The sequence below is a fragment of the Chiloscyllium plagiosum genome, chromosome 21 (genome assembly GCF_004010195.1).
Source record: "Chiloscyllium plagiosum isolate BGI_BamShark_2017 chromosome 21, ASM401019v2, whole genome shotgun sequence".
Taxonomy (NCBI): Eukaryota; Metazoa; Chordata; class Chondrichthyes; order Orectolobiformes; family Hemiscylliidae; genus Chiloscyllium; species Chiloscyllium plagiosum.
The window spans coordinates 29,925,437-29,938,486 of NC_057730.1; the positions used below are offsets into that span (position 1 = coordinate 29,925,437).

At 39.9% G+C, this 13,050-nt stretch overlaps 1 protein-coding gene across 1 annotated transcript in view; it reads right to left on the bottom strand.

Annotated features, from left to right (window-relative positions):
• The window catches only part of baiap3 (BAI1 associated protein 3), an 81,695-nt gene that overhangs the window by 32,455 nt on the left and 36,190 nt on the right, over positions 1–13,050 (bottom strand). The window contains exons 14-18 of the mRNA XM_043711073.1: positions 7,809–7,916; positions 7,237–7,329; positions 6,609–6,712; positions 2,116–2,233; positions 826–950 (exon numbers count right to left, since the gene is read on the bottom strand). Of these exons, the coding sequence (XP_043567008.1) occupies positions 826–950; positions 2,116–2,233; positions 6,609–6,712; positions 7,237–7,329; positions 7,809–7,916 (548 nt within the window). The remainder of the gene's footprint in view (positions 1–825; positions 951–2,115; positions 2,234–6,608; positions 6,713–7,236; positions 7,330–7,808; positions 7,917–13,050) is intronic.

The following is a 13,050-nucleotide window of genomic DNA, read 5'->3' on the forward strand; positions in this document are numbered from 1 at the left end:
AAGACTTGTGCCCACACCTCCCCCCTCACCTCCCTCCAAGGCCCCCAAGGAAACTTCCATATCCGCCACAGATTCACCTGTACCTCCACACATATCATCTATTGCATCCTCTGCACCCGATGTGGCCTCCTCTATATTGGGGTGACAGGCCGCCTACTTGCGGAACGTTTCAGAGGACACCTCTGGGACACCCGGACCAACCAACCCAACCACCCCGTAGCCCAACACTTTAACTCCCCCTCCCACTCCACCAAGGACATGCAGGTCCTTGGACTCCTCCATTGCCAGACCATAGCAACACGACGGTTGGAGGACGAGTGCCTCATCTTCTGCCTGGGAACCCTCCAACCACAAGGGATGAACTCGGATTTCTCCAGTTTCCTCATTTCCCCTCCCCCCACCATGTCTCAGTCAAATCCCTCGAACTCAGCACTGCCTTCCTAACCTTCAATCATCTTCCTAACCTCTCCGCCCCCACCCCACTCCGGCCTATCACCCTCACCTTGACCTCCCTCCTCCTGTCGCATTTCCAAAGCCCCTACCCCAAGTCCCTCCTCCCTACCATTTATCTTAGCCTGCTGGACACACTTTCCTCATTCCTGAAGAAGGGCTTATGCCCGAAACGTCGATTCTCCTGCTCCTTGGATGCTGCCTGACCTGCTGCACTTTTCCAGCAACACATTTTCAGCCCGATTCTTTCTGGCTTTGCCTGGCTCAACTTGACATAGTATGGCCTTGCTCAATCTGGTCTGGTTTGACCTGACTCTGGGTCTACACTGGTCTAGCCTCACCCAGTTTGGCCTGGCTCACCTCCGTCTGTATTACCTCAGCATCAGTTCCAGCTGTCGTAATGCCGTCGGACAATTAAAGGGAAAGACTTGCTTCATTCTCTGGAGCAGCTCCCAGTTGTAGTCAATAAAGAGGACAAAACTGTCACTCAGGAACTCCTCCTGCAACAAAACAAAGTTAAGGGAATGAAATAACTATAGTAACAATGACAAAGGAGACATTAATCTGTGAGACGTGGCCTCTGCTATCAGACACTGCTGCAGATTGTGTTTGCCAGGAATAAATGGATCTGACTTGAGGTGAAGATGGGTGCCGTTGTATAGTGAGCAGCATTCTGCCCATTATAGTACATTTTTTTTGTTTATTTGTTTGTAGGCTGTTGGTGTCACTTCCAAGGCTGGCATTTATTGCCCTTGAATTGAATGGTTCGCTGGGTCATTTCAGAGGGCAGTTAAATCAACCAGATTGCTATGGGTCTGGAATCACATGTAAGCCGGAGCGGGTAAGGATGCGACTAAAGCAGATGGGTTTTTAGGACAATGGCTACCCTGTCACCATCAGGCTAGCTTTTAATTCCTGATTATTATTGGCATCAAATGTAACTATCTGTTGTGGTGGGATTTTAACTCATGTGTCAAAAACATTAGCCCAGGGTTCTAGATTAGTATCCACTTATATTATCCATGCACCACTGTCAATTTATAAGTTTAAATCTGAATTTGATACATTTTTGTTTGTTACCTAGAAGAATATCAAGGAACAGGCGGAGTTTTGTGGGGCTAAATGATCTTCTCCTGTTCCTATTTTATTTACCAAAATTTCTCACCTCCCAAACGCAAACTATTTTGAAAAACACATGAACTGGAATAACATTACAAAATCATAGAAACTGATTATTTCACTGAGAAGAAAAGTTTGAAATCTGAACATAAAAGCTACCACGTGGTGCACATCTTAATCAGTAATATTTCCATATTCAAAGTGGAAGCGTGTGTGAGAGAGATATGTGCACATGCATTCTTACTGCACACATTTACATGATTCACACACATGCACACATACACAGACACATGCAGATCAAAAACAGTCAAAAACAGTTAGTGACATAAAATTGTCAAATCTTGTGCTTTATTTCACAGACACACAGCTTGTCAAAGCCACTGTTTAGATTCACAGTTGAAAGTTCATAACTTGTATGAAATACTGAAGAATGCCCAACACTTGGAGTCTGAATTAAAAGTCACCACCTTCCAGGGAGTGAACAGAACTGGGGATAAGGGGAGTAATAGTTGCCAGAGGAAAAGCGCTTTGACATGAATGTTTTACCTGATCTTTGGTAAGAACACCAGGCTGGAACATCTGGTCCAGTTCCTCAAGGAGGTGGAGAAGGAAAGCACTGTCCATGAAGTGGAGCTGGTGGTGCTTGCTGTATGCCTGCCACTCACTGCAAGGAGAAGAAATAAATACTTTATTTGAAGCAGCTCCTGTTCATTTCCTCCTAATCTTTCAGTATATACATGTAAAATGTTTGTTGGGATGTTATAAGAACCTTATATCTGCCTCTATATCATTATAATTGTACAACTTGAAAAATTGATAGAAGACTCAGGAGATGGGTCAAATGATTATTTGCTTTCACGCATATGTAAGGAAGGCTAGTCTTATCGTTGTGAAGTGTTCTTAGAACCCTCACTGACCTTTTTTTTATTTTTATCATTTTTGGCGTGAAGCAGTGAACTGTGAGCTGAGAACCGAAGGTGAGTTTTGGACTGTGAGCATCAATCTTATTTTTAAAGGAAAGAGCAGAAGAAACAAACTGATATTAGTTTATGAAGCCAGGCCTGAAGGTTAATTGCTAACTGATTTTTGTTAAAAGTAATTTTTAGATTTTTTGACGAGAGAGTTATTATGCCCAAACAGATGGCAGATGTTTGAATGTTAATGGGTGCCAATCAGACTAACAAAGAAAATGTTGAAAGAGAAACAGAAAGAGAAACAAAAGCTTGAACTGGCTTTGAACTGTGTGTTTTGTCAGAAGATTTGTAAAGCTAAAAGAAGGAGATCTGATTGCTCTCTGGTTATCCTTCCGTTATCAATTTATTGAAAGATCAGAGAATAGACCCTCAGTTATAAGTACTAGATAAATATTCTTCAGACTTGAAGCTATCTGCAATGGCCAGTGTCCTCAGAAACCAAGCAAGATACAATCCCATGTGTCTGTGATATTACTGATTGTGGACATTGCTTCAGTTAGCTGGCCAGATATGTCTAATTTATTTTTCTTTTGATTTCTCTCTTAACTATAATCTGTTTGTCTATCTGTCTTTGTGTGAGCGAAGTCTAGAATCAAAGAAGATTGCATTTAAATCATAGACATTAATTTGATTATCTTGTTTAACTTTGCTCTGCTGAAGTTTCTGTAATGTTAATAAATTGTTAATTCCTATGTTTAAGCTGCTATCTAGTAGCAGTTATTCAGAAAGGTCTGGTACTGGTTATTCAAAAGGTCAGGTTAGGAAGTACTGGAATCAATTTTGAGGCTCATTGAATGTTTTAATTTTATTGTGTTGCAAATACAGGGATAGGGAGGCTGATTTGATTTGGCTGTCTGTCTTTGTGTGTTATAACAATGTAAAAGCAACTCTGCTTGGCTCCTTACAACTCCAAATTTTATACAAAACATTACGTGTTCCATTTCCTAGTTTCTTCATCTTGGTGTCTTATGTTTTTTACTGGATAAAAAAAACTGGAAGGACTGCTGATGCTCGAAATCAGGAACAAAAACAGAAATTGCTGAAAATTTTTACAGGCTTAGCAGCATGTGTGGAGAGAAATCAGAGTTAACATTTCAGTCCAGTGACCCTTCCTCAGAAAAATTCTGGACTCAAAACGTTAACTCTAATTTCTCTCCACCAATGCCGTCAGACCTGCTGAGAATTTTCATCAATTTCTGTTTTTGTTTATATTTACTGTTGTGCCACCGTTTACAAGTCATTGTCTGTATTCCACCCAAGGCCAGCACTATCCTGCTGATACTGCTGTTTATACACTACTAGCTTTGACTTTCTGTATGTCTCATTTTTTTCCATTCGATATGACTGAACCCTTAACTAACTAAAGCTAGTTTAACCCCTTCATTCATATTGTATCTGAAATGTAAACAGGACATGCTGGAGAAAGTCAGCAGGATTGCTAGCATCTGTGGAGAGTGAAACAGAGTTAACGTTTCAAGTCCCATGACTCTTCTTCAGAACTGAGTAATGCTGGAAAATGATGGTATTAACGTTGTTGACAAAAGGGGAGAAGCCGTGAGCGTAACAGATCTTCAGAATGGCTAGAGCAAAAGGGCAGTAAAGGAGGCATATTTATATAAAATAGATATTCATGTTATGGATAATTCAAATTACTTTGCTTTGTTGAGACACGCCCGCATAAGCAAGACATTGGTTGGAAGTGGAAGCAAGAGTATTGCTGTGGGAGTGGGTAGCAGTGTTGCTAAAATAGGACACAGGTCATACTATTGAGCATAATATTGACCCCTGAAGGCCAGTCGGTTAATGAGGGAACATTTGAGTGCATCTTATTTGCATACCGTTTATCAGCCTCTATGTGAAAAAAGCTGAAATCAAATTAGAAATTGAAATACACGTAAGTCCAAAGGCAGAAGAATCAGACTAAATAAGATAGAAGTAAATCTACATGTAATTCAATGCAAAGGAGCCTGAAAATTAAGATAAACAAGTTGAGGGCACAGATAGGCACATGAGTATATAATATCACAGCCATGCCTGAGACTTGACTGAAAGATGGGCAAGATTGTCAATTCAATATTTCTGATTACAGACCAATCAAACAAGATACAATGGCATAGCAAAGGAGAGGGAGACACAAAATTGATCAAGGAATTAATTATAGCAGTAAGGAGTGATGATACCTTGAAAGAATCATCAAATCAGGCCATATCATGAGAAGTAAAATACACAAAAGGTCACACATGCTATTGGGTGTGTACTATAGTGCCCAAACAAACAGTAGGGTAAGACAGAGGATCAAAACCAAAAGAGAAATAGCTGGAAAATCTCAACAGGTCTGGCAGCATCTGTAAGGAGAGAAAAGAGCTGATGTTTCAAGTCTAACTGACCCTTTGTCAAAGCTCAAGAGGATCAAATATGTTATCAAATTTCAGACAAGAGTAAGAATAGTAAGACAGTAATAGTTGGGGGGGTTTATCAACCCAAATGTTAACTGGACTGGTTTTAATGTGCAAGGTGGAGAGGGAACAAAATTCTTAAATGGCATCCAGGAGAACTTTTTTCAGCCAGTACATAGAAAGTCGAACAAGGGAGGAGGAGGTGGAGTGGGGCATGCAGTTCGGGTCCTAATATTTGCAAATGAACCCAGGCAATGGAAGACACATCAGTAGGGGAGCATTTTGGAGATAGTAGCTATAACTCTGTTAGATTTAGGATAGTTATGGAACAGGATAAGGATAGACTTGGAATACTAGTAATAAATTGGGGAAAGGCTAATTTTACTAACATACGATTCAGCCTAAAGGGACTGGGAGCAACTATTTGCAGATAAAACTGTGTCAGAACAGTAGGCGATATTTAACAAGGAAAGAGCAAAAATGTTCCCATGAAGAAAAAAAGGGGAACCAAGACAAAAGAATGCTTGTTAAAGAATATAAAGGTTAAAATTTAAAAAAAAGGCAAGCTTATGACAGGTACTGAGGGCTCAATACGCAAAGTCCCTGAAGGAATATTAAAGGGTGTAGGTGAAGGCTGAAGAGGGTATGATAAAAAAGAAATTAGGAAAATAAAGGAAATGCATGAGAAAGCATGGGTAGGTAGGAAGGAAAACTCAAAGGTTTTTCTTTAAATATATAAAAAGCAAGGGAATATCTAGGGAAAAGATATGGTCCATTTGAGACATAGAAGTAACCTGGGTGAAATTGGAAGACATGGACCCATGGTCATCAATGAATAATTTGCATTGTCCTTCACAATGGAATAAGATGATACAGATATATATCAGGGTGGAGGACTGTGAAATATTAGAAGACATGGAGAGAGAGAGGAGATAACAACAGCTTTAGCAGCCTTAACAGTGGATAAGGAGGCTTGGATACAATAAGATGTGTTCCAATTCTCTGGGACCTTTTCAGAATCTAAGGATTCTTGGAAGATTACTACCAGAGCATCCACTAGCTCTATGGCTGCTAATTTGAATACCCTCAGATGCATCCCATCTGGTCGAGGGACTTACCAGCCTTTAACCTCATTAATTTCCCTCGCACTTTTTCTCTAGTGATAATTATTATATTTATTTTCTCTCCTTTTGCCCTTGATTATTTGGTACTTTTGGAATGCTATTAGTATCTTCCACTATGAAGACAAATGCAAAGGATTTATTCAACCCCTCTGCCATTTCCCAGTTCCCCACTATTATTTCCCCAAACTCATTCTCGAAGGGACGGTCACTCTGGCTTCTCTCTTCGTGTTTATATATTTAAAAGAAGCTCTTGCTATCTGAAGTGGTTCAAACTTGCAAGTTTCCCCTCAAAGTTTATCTTCTCCCTCTTTAGTACATTTTGGTCATCTTTAAGTCGATACTATCTTTAACTTGCCTGGTTAACCATGGTTAGCTGATCTCCTTTTTGGAATCCTTCTTTCTCACTGGAATATATCTTTGCTGTGAGCCAAGAAATAGTTTATTAAACATCTTCCGTTGTTCCTCAACTGTTTTCACTGCTAAACTATTTGTTAAACATTTCTGAATGCCAACAGGGTAGAAGTTAATATAGGGATTGTACTCACACAGCTGCTTTCTGGAGAAATGAAAGGTCAAATTGCATGGCATGGTGGGCAAGAATGGTCACAGCATGTTTGCTGAGTTTGCCAGACCAGCTGTTTTGGTCATCCTGTGGTGAAGGAGAAGTAACAAAATTAGTTCTGGGCTGTCTCAAGGTTACTCTGGGGGCAAGGATGTTTTACACCATTATGATGGTACCAGTCTGAGCCAGCGGAGTTCCCATGCAGTTCCCAGGTCCCAGTAACTGTCTGGCCCCTCACCCTGTGTCCATTCTACAGATGTGAATGAAGTCAGTGAGTGGCAGGAGATTCTCCAGGTCAAGGGAACCACAGTTAAGTTTGTTCCCCTGCGACTCACACCTTCTCCATTGGCCCTGTCTCCACAGTTAAGGGCACAAAGTAACATATAAGAGATATCAACTCATCAGTACCCACCCATCAACTATAATGCTTTAATTATAAATCTCATGTGATACAACCAAGGATTTTTACACGTGATGATTGCACAAAGGATTTAATTACAAATACTAAAGGATAGGAGTGTCAGAGATACCAAATATTTTGGTATACAATATCCACCTAAGCCAGTCACAGCTCCAATTGTTCTACTCTATTGTAATGAAGTAATACCTACCTGGAAATCGGAGTGCTCAATCTCCAACAGTTGCCTCAGCAACAATTCATGGATTCTCATACCACACATCCTCTTACACAGCTCCGTATCTCTCTGTAAAACAGGTAACTGTGACAGCAGTCTTCATAACTCATTTTATTCTACTTTCCTCTCTTCTTCTGAATGCTAACAGTCACTGGGATGTATGTTCCCTTATCTCATGAAGGTGCTGACTCTCAGTAGGGTACAGGTTCCTCTTCTTCTGAAGGCGTTAGTTCAAACTATGGTACAGATCCCCTCCTTTCCTAAAGGTGCTGACTCTTACTGAGGTACAGATCCCTTCTTTGACACTTGGGGAACTTTTCAATCTCATACTTCAGACAAGTAACTCTGTTTGATGCGTGAATATAGACAGTGCAATTTCCTGTTCTCACTGCGAGGCAGTAGGTTTACTAACTAAATGCTGTCAGGATTCTGTCTTAGCTTATTTGAATGGGCTTATTAAGAACACTTGACAATACCTCAATAACTCAAGATAAACCCTCTATCTCTATCTCCCTTAATGTAACTTTGTGTCTTGGCCAGCCCATTACCTGTGACATGATCAGCGTTAAGATGAGGTGACAGTCTCCTTGTACTCGAGAAGAGCTTTTTCGAGGCTCCAGTTTAAACCAGTCATTGATTCCTCCAACTGGAATGTCCTGACAATGGAACGGAAAGAATTCAAACATTTGCATTAGGTAATGGTTCTGAAAAGGTTAATGTTCATGTTACATTGGCTCCACCCATTCTACTGATATTATACACAGTCTGTAGGTGGAGACCAGAAGTTCTAGTCCAGCTTTTGGAGGGAGCATATGTATCTGTACCAACTCCCTAAAGTCTGAGTATGTACACCTGACAAAATGTAGTTGTATTTATAAATAAATACCGTAAATGTTCTTGTTACCCAAGAATAGTGCCTCATCTGCAAATATTCTAGGCTGTTATGTCACTAATCACTGGATAGGCCCAACACAAAGTAGGATTGGTGGCAGTTAACTACCTCAAATATCCCTTACCCAGTACCACATACTGGCAGAGCTAACATATACTACAAGGTACCATAAATGGTCATCTGAGAAATACCAACTGCAGCCTAGAACCTCAGATGAAGCCTGAGTCACAGTCTGGCCTTAGGATAAAGACCAAATATACAGCTGCTATAGTCTACTCTGTCACCACAGAGAGGTAACTGGTGGTGGTTTTACCTGAGGGTCACCACAGCTCAGGCATGGGGAAAAGATTGAAATGGAAAGCCCTTCATGGTAACCTCAGTCAATGCAGGAATTGAACCCACACTGTTAGTATCAATCTGTATTATAAACCAGCAACCCAGCCACCTGAGCTAACCAAGCATGCAGTCAGATTAGAAGTATTAGAGTAGTTAAAAAAAAACTATGCTCTTTCGTTGAACATATGAAGCATTGATAATAACACAGATGAACCCATGGTATAAATTGGTTTAGATCTACTTGATATTACAGAGTCGCTGGGTGGATTTTCTGGAGTTGGGTTACCTGACACTCCCTAACCCTCTCAACTTAAAAATCAGTTAGCACCTCACCGATATGAAATCTGATTTCCCTGCAATGATCATCCAAAATAGAGGATAAATAAGGAGCTAATAAGACTTAGGAACTCAAGGTAATTAATGGCAGCAGAGGAAAGTGTCATGGAGAAACCTATGGAAATAAAAGCTATGGAAATTGCTAAGACCTGATGGTTTACATCAAGAATTTTAAAAATAAATAGCTGAAGAGATAGCAAATGCATGTTAATGATTTTCCAAAATTACTTTGTTAATATTATTAAGAAAGTCTTAAGGATGCATTTAGAAATTTTAACATAGTTTCATAAAATATGAATAATATTTGACAAATTTATTAGGGTTTTGAGATTAAACTTGTTAACTTGTTAAGCAAATAAAGGGGAACCAGCAGATGTAATATATTGGATTTGCAAAACACATTGGCTAAGGGGCAGCACAATGGCTCAGTGGTTAGCACTGCTGCCTCATAGCACCAGAGACCTGGGTTCAATTCCAGCCTAGGGTGGCAGTCTGCATGGAGTTTGCAATGTTCTCCCAACGTATGGCTCTTTGATTTCCTCCTACAGTCCAAAGATGTGCAAGTGAGGTGGATTAGCAATGCTTAAAAATTGCCTTATACTGTGCAGGTTAGGTGAGTTAGCCATGATAAAAACACCCATGTCAGATTGCGAAGATAGGATGGGCTCTGGGTGGGATATTCATCGGAGATTTGATGGGCTGAATGGCCTCTTTCTGCACTGTAGGGATTCTATGATTTATAAAATGTCATGCACAAGGTTAGCGTGCAAGATGGCATCAAGGCTTTAACTGGGTTGGTGCAGGGTGGTCAGCTTTTGTCAGTCTATATTAATGACTTAGAGACAGACACCACGAGTAATGCATCTAAATTTACAGTTGAAACAAAGCTGTGTGAAAATGTTAGCATTGAGGAGACCCGCCAGCTATAAAATAGTATAGGTGGGTTTAAGTGAGTAGACAAGCTGGCAAATTGTGTTAAATGTGGGGGAGTGTAAGGTTACGTGTTTTAGTAGTAAAAATGGAAAATGTATTTTTTTTAAAAAAGGCATGATACTTTTAATTGTTAATATTTAGAGTGCCTTCTACAAGGAACAGAGTAATTTTTCTTGCAACCAAAGTAATAGTTTAGGAAGGCAAATCACTTTTGACCTCTATTGCAAGGTGATTGGAATACCCAAGAATAAGAAAATATTGCTACAATTTAATAGCACTTTGGTGGTCCATATCCAAAATATTGTTTCAGTTCCCATAGACAAAGAACAGTACAGTCTGCTTCTACCACTTTCTCTTGCAGCACATTCCAGGCACTTACCATATACAGTGCCTCTCACATCCCCTTTAAACTTCCCCTTTTTTACCTTCAACGTATGTCCCTAGTAATTGACATTTCCAGTTTAGGAAAAACACTCCAACTCTAAGAAAGATATGCTTGCCTCGAGGGCAGTACCGTGAAGGTTCACCAATTGTTTTCTGGGATGAGAGGATTATCCAAAGGTGAGAGGCTGAGTAGACTGAACCAAACTGTCTATGTTTAGAAGGAGTTTGGAAAAATGAGAAATTGCTTCATTGAAACATTGAAGATTCTGAGGGTATTTGCAGAGATTGCCGCCCCAGAACTTGGGAATCTAGAACACATGTTATACAGTCTCATGATGAGTCTTCAATTATTTAGGACAATAATTGAGAGAAATTCTTCACTTAAGTGGTTTAAAACCTTTGCAATTCTCACCCCAAAGATTGTGGTATTCCATCAGTGACTATAATCAAGATGAATAGATAGATTTATAGTCTCTCAGGGAGTAATAGGATATTGCTTGAAAGCTGAAGGGAGGGCCAGCTACTGAAAGAAACAACAAGGAAGAAGTTTAAAAAAGGCAGTCTGCAACTTTGAATTACTGGGTGAGTCAAAATCGCTATGCATTTCTGCTCCCTGCTGCTATAGAAATGAAAGGAGATATAAAAGAAATACGAAAAAGAATTGGGATTACTTTTTCCCATTCTCATCAGGAAAGAAATGAAAAAGCTACCGAGTGAAATAATAATGAACAAATCAGATTAGCAACTCCGCTATGTGTGTTGGTGAAAGAGAGCATCAAGATATATTCTAGCTCAGATCTCCCTGAGGAGCAGAAAAGCCACACCAAAGTTATGTTGAAGACTTTGAAACCCATATGATACTTATAAATGTTTTTAATCATCAAAATTCAAGAGGAGTGGCTGATCAGCATGTGACCAAACATACACATCTAGCTGGATCCTGTGAGTTTGGATAACTGAAAGATGACTTCATCAGAGACAGGATTGTCTTAGGCATATATGTTTGTGCAGTGACAGCATGTCTGCGCAAAGAGGAGAAACCTACTCCCAAAGAAGCTCAGAGATTGTCAATCATCAGCTAGAGTGTGTGAATGGGAGAACAGATGAGACTTGATATTACATTGAGACACATTCTCAATGGAATTAGAACAATATATTGGAAAGTTATGAGACTACTGGAATGATGACTATAGAGGGAGAGCATTAAGACAGCTTTGTGCAAAATAATGGGTGTTGCCAATCTGTGCAAAATGATGTAAGACTATGGCCCAAAAATGAAGCCCTCAAAAAGTGAGGTTGAGGCTATATGATGGAACAATACTAACCTAAAGAGGACAAATGAAGTTGAGAGGTCAAATCATTGGGAAGAACAAAGATGAACATTAAGCAAAATCCAGACATCTCAGCTGAAGCAAGTCCAAAGCCTGGAACTGTATCTGTCAGCATACCTGAAGAAATCTGCAGCTTTTTGCAGGCCACTAAGCCATTGACAGCTGAATAAATTCTGAAAGATTACAAAGATAGTTTTCCAAGTCTCAGATATCATCCTGGTAAATATCATCTTGCAGTGGATTAAAGTATGAGATCAATTGTCAAGGAGAGTTCCAGATGCCCTCAAATTCCTACAGACTGGATTAGCAGCAGCAGGGTAGCACTGAAAAAAAAATCTAGAAAAGTGACAATTGTCCTCAATTTACAAGTGAAGAATTTATAAAGAATTGAGAGATTCAAAACTATACATCATCTATACACTATCACAGGCCAAATGGAAAAGCTGAATCAGTGAAAATCACCAAACGGATCTGAAGGAAAATAAGCAATGCAGCAGAAATTTGTACAGACTAATTCTTGAGAGTCCAATCCAAAGTCTAATATCCTGTCACACCCAATGCTATCTCTCCAATAGCAAAAAAACTATTGAAACCAGAAGTAGAGCAAGTGTGAGTGATCAATTCATGGTGAAATAACAGAAATCCAAATTTTACTTGATAAAACTGCCAAGTCATTGCCAAAGCTGACCACTGGAAAGCCAGTCAGAGGACTTTCAACAAAAGTCAACCCACACAGCATATTTGGAATTGAGCAGAGCTATTGTCATCTTCATCCAACAAAGTGAACATGAATAACCAGGTATATCGCTGCAACTGTAGACATCTACATAAAGCAATTGTGCCTTCACTGCAGTCAGCTGACCAGCAAGCCTACACATAGTACAGAATGGCCATCAGTCCCAGAGGTTCAGCATTCCCCAGTGGCAGAAATGGGGATCAGGAATAACAGTCATTACAGTGACAACATTCACCATGGGAATAACACTCCCCAGATAAGGAACATTACTCTGGCAATTCAGCAGATAGAGATGAACAATCAATGACAATGTGTGCACCATTAGGAGATCTGCATGATTTAAAAACAATGCATGTACAGAGATTTACAGCAGGGAACCGACAAGTTAACTCAGCTCTGCGAATGAATGAGAGCTTTTTTCGAAATGAATCATAGAAACATAAAATACTGAAGAGGCCCTTTGGCCTATTGAGTCTGCACTGACAAAAACTATTCCTCTAAATCTATACTAGCCCCACTTTCCAGAAGTTGGTCGACATTTCCAATGCTCATCCAAGTACTTTTTAAAAATTGTGAGGTTTCCTGCCTCAACTAGCCTCCCATGAATTGCATTCTAAATTCCCGCCACCCTCTGAATGAAAAAAAAACATTTCCTCAAATCCCCTCTAATCTTCTGCCTTTCACCTTAAAATGATGCCCCCTTGTAACCAATCCTTCAACGAAGGGGAACAGCTGCTTTCTATTCACCCTGTCCTTGTCCCTTATAATCTTATACAGCTTAATCAGGCTTTGTCTGCTCCATAGAAAACACCCAAGCTTACCCAGCCTCTCTTCATAGCTGA